Consider the following 8,660-nt stretch of genomic DNA (forward strand, 5'->3'; position numbering starts at 1 on the left):
TGTATATGTTGTTCTTGGTGTAACAAAAGCATGTTCTTTTTCTTCCTTTCATATAGACCTGATCAAGATGAGCCTGGCCGTCGGCCTGGCCCGGCCCGCTCGAAATTTTTGCGGGTTTGGGCAGAATTTTCTGGCCAGGTTTCCGGCCCGGCCCGAAAATATTATTTTTTTGGGCGGGTTTGGGAAATACAAAAATACACTTTTTAGTTATAAATTTGGCCCGGCCCGAAAATGACCCGAAAGCCCGATAGGCCCGCCCCGAAAATAACGGGTTTGGGCACAAAATCCCAGCCCGAACCCGGTCCGGCCCGCCATTTGATCAGGTCTACTTTTATATGTTCATTTTGAAGGATTATTATTAGCTAATATTTTTTGTATTAGTGAAGCAAGTTCTATTATCTAAATCTTTACTTTGTATGTTCTTTTTATTCGCGTTGTATGTTCATTGGAATCAATTAGTTGTTTTTATTTTTCCAACTTTATCAATGTTCTTTGGGTTATTGAATCATTTGCTGCTAATCCTGTGAAATATTGGACATGTTCTTTTAATTCCTTTGTCTTGTTCATTGTGGAGTCATTAGTTGTTCGGTATAATCCAACTTGATTAATATTAACATTTGTTTCTCTGTATTAGTGTAGTGAATATTTTGTCAAATTAACTTGCTTTCATCCTGTTCTTTCATTTCTCTTCCTCCTCCGTTGTTGTGTCGTTGTAGAGCTCAAAATTTTAAGCAATTCAATGAGGTTTTACTTTTTTGTTGGAGAAAAGTGAAAACGGAGAGCTAAGTTGGTTATTTAATTAAAAATAAGTGATTATAACAAAAAATTAATTAAAAAGAAGCCAAGATTCGCAGTGAATTTCCTGCAAGATTTGCTATTTATCCTCCATTTTTGGTGGCATATATTCAGGATTTAGTTATTTCAAAATTTTAATAAAAATTAGAAAGACTCACTTGAAGTCCTTAGTATCGTTTAATTACAAAATCAATTCATTTTCATCTGGGTGCACGGTCCTTTATGTGGACCTGTGTCCACCTTCCACGAATTGGCTTCGTATTACCTTTTATTTGTCTAGTTTAGAACTTTTATCCTTTTGGCTTATTCCACCATAACAAATAGAAAATAGAATGTTTGATTCTAGGATGGAAAAAATTTGACCAAGAAAGATCTTTGATAAATATAAGAATAAACATACTTAGTTTGGAATTATGTTCGATTTTAATGTATAAACTATTATACGAAGTAATTTATCTACAATGTATAATCCATACTCATACTCTGTAGCTATTTTACTATAACTTTTGTAATGAATTTCAATAACATTGAAGTTCGATGAATGTGACTCAAATTACTGTGCAAATGCTAAAGCGATAATTATTTAGGAACATAGAGAGTAGACTATTCTCTAATCTAAATCATCTGTACGAATAATACAAAAAGTAAACCACTGAAACATGTAGGGGGTTATAACTTATAAGTCTTATAACTCAAAGAAACCGTCTAAAAATGAAGAAATTATATTTTAGTATCAACAATTAGATTATAAATTGACCAATGAAACTTCCATTGACAACTCCATTGCATCTGATGCAAAAATTATCTCCCTACATTGCGATGTATTTAACACCAAAGAAAATGACCCGTTTAATACCTTCACGAAACGCCAAAGTCTCTCTAAAAAGAATGGTCGAGTTGTAGGCTAGCTACAGTAATAAACTATGTGCCCACAAACTTTTCCGTCAAAATTAATTTATGTACCTAATTATTATTTTTAGGATTAGGAAAAGTTTTTACCTTTTCTAGTTTATTCCTTAAATTCGGAATTGAAAATTCCACCATTCACAATGGAGATCATCAACCACGTTGTGGTAGCTGACATTGAAGCCATTGAAAGATGACCACTTTTCCAGTGCCAAACAGTTCACCATGACACCATACAGTCCATGCTCACAAGATGTTTGTCAAAATGTCCAAATGAACATTTCCACAGGTAACCTCCCAAAACTGGGTTGTTGTATGTTGTTCAATAACACAAGTCTTGATTTCCAATTTGGGTTAAGCTTCCTAATCTGCCTCTCATTATTCATTAAAAACAAAGTAGTTACATAAAAGATCCTTAAATCGTAGGTTGATTTATATGTACCCCAATACTACAACGTTCAAAATTTAGTTTTCTAGCATTTCTTACTCAAACCATGGCGAAATCTGATATGAGACCATCTCACGACAACTTATTATAAAATGTAATACTCTGTATTATTGTAACTATTTGTCTGAACCATGCAACTAATGTATGGTTATCATCTAACGAAATGCTAGGGAGAAGGAAAATACAGGTATATAGGGTATAGCCGTATAGGGGCATGCTAAAAGTAGAAGGCTAGAACGAACAATATAACATGACTACTTTAGTAGTTTAGGCTATAGGATAATAGGATTAATGCATGGTCCAAGTCTACTCATGACAAGGACCAACAAATGATTAAACATTAAGTTATACACTTGTATTTACTCCATTTTTGTGTGAGGTGTAGTTGCACAAGATTTGTCAATTTTTTTTTTACCCATATGCTTGCATAGTGCGGAGTACTCTGTAATACTCTCGTGGTTAGAGTTTGACTATACTTGTCTTTCTCCGTATTTAATACATTGATTTACTCGTATGAGTATCATTTTTCTTGTGTATCGCTATTCGACGTCCTCGTACGCTAATAACGTCCGCGTATTTTACATGAAAGGACATTTTTGCCCTTATAAAATTTACCGAGTCCGGCAGCTCCCTCTCCACCACCATCCTCTTCCTTCACCTTCTCCACCGCCATCTCCTTCACCTTCTCCACCGCCATCTCCTTCACCACCATATCACAATCACCACCACCTCTTTCACCACACACCATCACGCAACAGCAGCACCACCGCAAAAACAAGCCGCACCACTACTCAACACCACCACGCAGCCTCGTCGGATGATTGAATTTTAAAAAAAAAATTAAATTTACACTTGAATGCCGCCTGGAAATGGAGGAACAGAGTCATGGTGGCCCGCCCAGAACAGGCGGCACCCACCATGGCTAAGCCGCAAAACTAAGGTGGGTGTGTCATGGTGGGTGCCGCCTATTCTGGGCGAGCCACCATGGTTATGTACCGCCATTTCTGGGCGGCAAGCTGTAGTTTTTTTTAAAAAAAAAATTGACCCTCAATTAATTAAAAAAATTGTTTTAAATTTGTGTTTTAATCCACATATATCTGTTTAAAAGAAATTTGTAAAAAATTAGGTAGGTTTACAATTAAAAAAAAACATTAATTTTTTTTTTAAAAATACATGAATGCCGCCCAGAAATTGCGGGTGAAGCCGTGGTTGTGCCGCCCTGGATAAGCGGCGGCGGCCATGGTCCACCCACCCAAGATCTGCGGCAGAACCATGGACGCCACCGCTTATCCAGGGCGGCACAACCACGGCTTCACCCGCAATTTCTGGGCGGCATTGGGATAAAAATGTTTTAAAAAAATCAAAAACTTACCACTCGCAGCCGCGACGCAGGCGGAGGCTGGGACGGCGGGGTCATTCTTGGGGCGGCGCGGTAACTGGGTCGCAGCAACAGAACCGGCGCGGTGGTTGGGGTTTTGTCGAGCAGCGATGATGCGGGGGACAGCGGCAGTGTGTGCGTTGATGGTGGTGGTGTTGTTGTGCGGTTTGTGGTGGTGGTGGTTGTGTGGCGCGGTTTCTGGTGGTGGTGGTGGTGTGGCGCATTTTCTGGTGGTGGTGGTGATGGTGAGGTGGTGGTGGTGATTTACAACAGAGAAATAAGGTTGAGGTGAGAGAAGGGGAGAGGGAGGGAGGGAGGGGGGAGGGGGTTAATTTGTTTAGGGGTACTAGCGTAATTTTACCTTTGAAATGAGGGCGTTTTTAGCGGAATAGGACGTCGAATAAAAACCCCTTTTTCTTTTGTGTTTGACGTTATACTCCGTATAATGTAACTTACATAGATTTCTGGCATGACTTTTTTGAAAATCTAACACCGCAACACTCCGTCTCTATCCTTTTAACAATCTATAATGGTGTAATCGTATTGGTAGAAGGATCTTACTTTAGTGTTATATGAAAAGAATGCCATCAAAGTCATATTATTATTATGCACCACTTCGAGAGTTGTTACATCCATGCTTAGATAGTTCGTATTTGAAAATGTATTTTCTTGCATACTCCGTACTTTGTAACATCTTGAAAATCCAAAACCGATGCATCCCATTTCCATTGACGCGATTGTCATTCGAGGTAGTTCGAACTTGGAAAATTAGAAGTACGGGTATAAAGGAACATTATAGTCCTATAGTTATATTAGGCCTATACTCCTATTGTATTAGTACAATCAATCATCATTCAAAAATCAAAATGAATACTAGAGCCCCAACTCCCCAAGTACACATGCTTCCTTAGAAGAGTAAACAAATGATTCATCATTCAAAATTTACAAGTTTTAGAAGTACACTTTGTTCTTCCTTTGTCATTACTCACGGGGTTGCTTTTCTCTCTTTCCAATGCAAACCCTCTTCTTTTCATAAAACACACATTTATCATTTCATTAGCACCTTAACAATCCTCCTAATCTTCCATTTCTCTCTCTCTCTCTCTCTCTCTCTCTCTCTCTCTCTCTCTCTCTCTCTCTTTCTTGACTTTCACTATTGCATCGTTTTAGCCACAGAGAAGCCAGTAAGTGAGAGGTGGTCCAATTATACACTACTATAGAAATGAAGAAAAGCCTCATTTTGTAAGAAAGACATCATTCTATGATTCTACTGCATCACTGAACTACTCTCATCAGTATTTCTTTGGATGGTCAATTGGTCATTGGTCAAATATCTCCCTAGTCCCCACAAGGCCAAACCCTCTTCAAAGTACCTAGTCTGCTAAACTTGGGCCGAGTTGACACGTGCCGGGTTTCGATCCCGTAAAATCCTTACCATATAAAATTATTACTCCATAGTAAGAAATTAAGTTACTACTCCGTACCATTTTCATCTTTTTTTGCACCAAAAGAAACCATTCTCATCTTCAAAGAATCACAACAAAAAATGGATTTTACTACCCAAAAATACTATCAACCCACACCTTTATTTGCATCATCACAAGTGGTAAGCTAAACTAACTCAAATATTTGTTCTTTTCAGATTTTTTACTATTTCTTTGATAAAACCCTTGTTTTTCACTGTTGATTTAACCCTCTTTGGCACTTACTCAACTTTGGAAAGGAAAAATAATTTCAAAATTTTCTATGCAGGAATCACAAGAAGGAAAAGCAAAGGGAAACCCATTTGCAGAATCAATATTAAACAGTAATCACAATGCAGTGGACCCAATTTGCAAGCTCAATCTGAGAGAAACATCAGATTTTGTCAAGTCATTACCAATGAGTACTCACAATGGGACTCAATCAGCACAGAGAAGAAGAGATAGTTTTGGGAATTCAATGACAAGGAAAATGGAGGCTCCTTCAACACCAGGCAGACCTGTTTTTAGCTTCAGTGTTTCAAGAAAAAGTGTTCCTTCTAAATGGGAAGATGCAGAAAAATGGCTTTTCAGAGGCGGCAGCGGCGGCGGCGGCGGAGGTGGTGGTTCTTGCCATGAATCACCTGCTCATCATGCTTTCAATCATCATAACAACAATGATAATAAAATGATGATTAAGCAAAGTGATGTGAGTTCAAATTCAAAAGCAATATTAAATGAAGTAATAGCAGAGAAATTCAGGGTAATTGAAGAAGAAAAGATTGCAAAAGAGACAGTTCAAAAGTTTATTAATTGCCCTGCTTCTGCTACTGGTGCTTCTATGGAGGACCACCACCATCATCAGCAACAGCAACAGCAACAGAAACTGAGTTCAGCTATCACTTTCAATGGGGTCATAATTCCTGCAGATTTGCCTCTAAAAGGTATGAAATTTCTCTCAAATGTAGGCTTTTTGGTTACATTTTAAACAATTTCTTCCCTCCTTTTCAACTTTTTAGTTGTAAATTTCTTCACCTTTTTTGTTTTTATGGTGGGTTCCATTTTAAATGCTTCATAACTGAAAACCCATTTTCCAGAATTCAGGGGAACTTGATTAAAAAAAAGAATTTGATGTTTCAGTTGAACATGCAGATTAATTTACAGATGAAATTTTGCAGGTGATACATAAAGGAAGGATTTTTCTTGCAATTCTGCACATTTATCTGCATTAGAATTATGATTTTATCAAGTTTAGAATTCCTTTTTCCTGACAATTTGATTGTTGTTAAATGTTGGTTTATCAATCTGTATGTTTATAAATTTGACAGTAAAAATAAATGTTGTGAAAATGCAGACAAATTCACAGATGAAATGAGTCCTTATATCACCAATTTCAGATACTCAGAGCCTACAAAAGAGGCATTTTTGTTCAAAAGTCACAATTTTGACAACAATAATAATAAGGCTATGACAGATGCAAGTACAGAAGTGATCCCATTTGAAGAGGTGAAACACAGAGATTTTGGCACTGAAATGACCCCTTTAGGCAGCTCCACTACCTCAAGGTGCCACACACCCTTCAAGAGTTCCTCACCTGCCCGTCACAACACTCCGGCTAGCCGGTCCGGTCCATTAGCATTGATGGATCAACCCACTAGCCCAATTAACATGACTCAATTACAAGAGTGTCATTTTGCCAAGCTCCAAATTGGATCAACCCCATTTGATTCGGTTACGACCAATTGGAGCTCCAAAGAAGAGGAGGAAGAGGAGATATCCAAGAGTTTAAGGCATTTTGAAATTGGTAGGAGGAGTGTTTCTGTTTCTGAGTCCAGGGCATGTGCTTGGGAAGAAGAGGAAAAGACCAAATTTTGTCTTAGGTGAGTTAAATTACTAATAGAAAAAAGAAATTTTGATTGTTTAATGGATGTTATTATTGTTTCTTGAACTTGGATGTATTGGAATTTGTTAGGTACCAAAGAGAAGAGGCCAAAATTCAAGCATGGTTAAATCTTCAAAATGCCAAAGCAGAAGCTCAATCAAGGAAACTAGAGGTACAATTCTTGACCAATACTCGTATTTGTTATGAAATCTATCATCCCTTAATTAGGAAAATAGGCAATGAACTCGGGTCTTAAACTATACGGAGTAACTTCTAATTAGTGCATACAAAAGTATCTAAGGTTTTATACTTTGTATTTGTTATTGGACTAATATTTCAGGAAGAAGTTCCTAAGATGCATAACATGTTAAACCATTTCTAGAGTTTTTCAGCATACAAATACCCATGATAAGTACAATCTCACCCCCCGACCCTAAATCATGGGATCAAGCAAAGAATAACAAACACATACGTCGTATACATAAAGCAGTTGCTCGTGTCTATTGCTTTGAGTTTGTTGTTTAGCTCCATGAATTAGGTCTTAAAGTTCGGGGATCATTTAAAATAATGGAAACCTTGTTTGATTGCTAATAAACAAACACCAAATCCCAAGTTTTAAATAAGTAAGTTGCTGTGTTTTGTTGACTGTTCTTTAGTTAGAAGACTGTGTTTTAGGGCATTTTTAAACAAACATGCATTATCCATCTCGAGCGGAACGCAACATGCCAATATCCTTCCTCAAAAATTTTCTTTCTCGCCTCTTTTTAAGCTGTTTTTTTACCTGCTTTGTCTTCCTAAGTACCTTCCAAAACCCAATTGTTACATTACATTAAATTGGTCCTTCAAAAGTTAAACACATGCATGCTTTAAGTCTAAACAATGGAAGAAGAGAAAGAAAGTCAAGCAACTATGCATTCTTAAAGTTTAGACCCATGTAAAGAGTAAAAACAGCTGTTTTTATATTGTTAGTTGTGTATACCCCATGTGAGGTTCTTGTATCGAATGAATATAAGTCTGATTTGGAGGACATTGTTATTGGAAAACGCTAGTATTACCAATTGTAACTGCTTAAGATTAGAAATTCAGAGTGCTTGTTTTGTCCATTCGTGATTATATGACCCTAGCCTGCTCGTGAGCTACTTGAACTCGGCTCAATCTAAGCTTCACTCAAACTCAGCTCAATATACTCGTGAGTAGATTCATAGCATTAACAAAGGTTAGAAATTGAGATATTTCAATCAAGTATATTTCTTGATTGAAGCTCGTTTTGTGAGCTTGATTCGCTCAAATTCAAGTTGATGTATAAACTGACTTACTGGGGTTAGCTTTGAATTGACTCGTGATCACCCCTTGTTTGTTTTCTAGTCAATCGTTCTATATCAGTAAACTGGAATTCTCTATTATTTTGGAATAAGTTTTTATATAAACTTACATTGGTGTAACACAGGTGAAAATACAGAAGATGAGGTCAAATTTAGAAGAGAAGTTGATGAGAAGGATGTCAATAGTTCATAGAAAAGCAGAGGAATGGAAAATAGCTGCACAAGTTGAGCACTCAGAGCAAATTAGGAAAGCAAGTGAACGAGCCCAGAAGCTGATAATGAACCACCACCAACACCCCAACTCCAATCTATCTCCTCACATTGTATCATGTGGTTGCTTCCCTTGTACTTCTTAATAGTAGTAATCATAATAATACAACATTCATACAAGTTATTAGTTCAAACACATGTTCTCAAGTTACTAATTTCCTCCACCTGAAAACTAATGTCACATTTGCGTACATTGTTA

The 8,660-nt window shown here is 37.2% G+C and overlaps 1 protein-coding gene across 2 annotated transcripts; it reads left to right on the forward strand.

Annotated features, from left to right (window-relative positions):
* Window positions 1–1,681: 1,681 nt before the first annotated feature.
* On the forward strand, window positions 1,682–8,660 carry LOC110787201 (uncharacterized). Of its 2 annotated transcripts, none has more exons than XM_021991777.2 (5): window positions 1,682–1,990; window positions 5,280–5,931; window positions 6,342–6,867; window positions 6,960–7,041; window positions 8,317–8,621. In XM_021991777.2, the coding sequence occupies exons 2-5, from the start codon at window positions 5,409–5,411 to the stop codon at window positions 8,545–8,547; spliced, it is 1,362 nt and encodes a 453-aa protein (XP_021847469.2). In that variant the 5' UTR covers window positions 1,682–1,990; window positions 5,280–5,408; the 3' UTR covers window positions 8,548–8,621. The 2 variants fall into 2 exon arrangements, with proteins under 2 accessions (XP_021847469.2, XP_021847468.2); XM_021991776.2 differs by lacking the exon at window positions 1,682–1,990 and adding an exon at window positions 4,684–5,133 and having other exon boundaries at window positions 8,317–8,660.

The sequence above is a fragment of the Spinacia oleracea genome, chromosome 1 (assembly GCF_020520425.1).
Source record: "Spinacia oleracea cultivar Varoflay chromosome 1, BTI_SOV_V1, whole genome shotgun sequence".
NCBI lineage: Eukaryota > Viridiplantae > Streptophyta > Magnoliopsida > Caryophyllales > Amaranthaceae > Spinacia > Spinacia oleracea.

Bases quoted from the DNA above. Each gene is read 5' to 3' on its own strand.
- LOC110787201 (XM_021991776.2), top strand. From the start codon at position 5,074: ATGGATTTTACTACCCAAAAATACTATCAACCCACACCTTTATTTGCA. The intron at 5,134-5,279 runs GTAAGCTAAACT...TTTTCTATGCAG, and splicing joins TATTTGCATCATCACAAGTG to GAATCACAAGAAGGAAAAGC. The intron at 6,868-6,959 runs GTGAGTTAAATT...GGAATTTGTTAG, and splicing joins AAGACCAAATTTTGTCTTAG to GTACCAAAGAGAAGAGGCCA.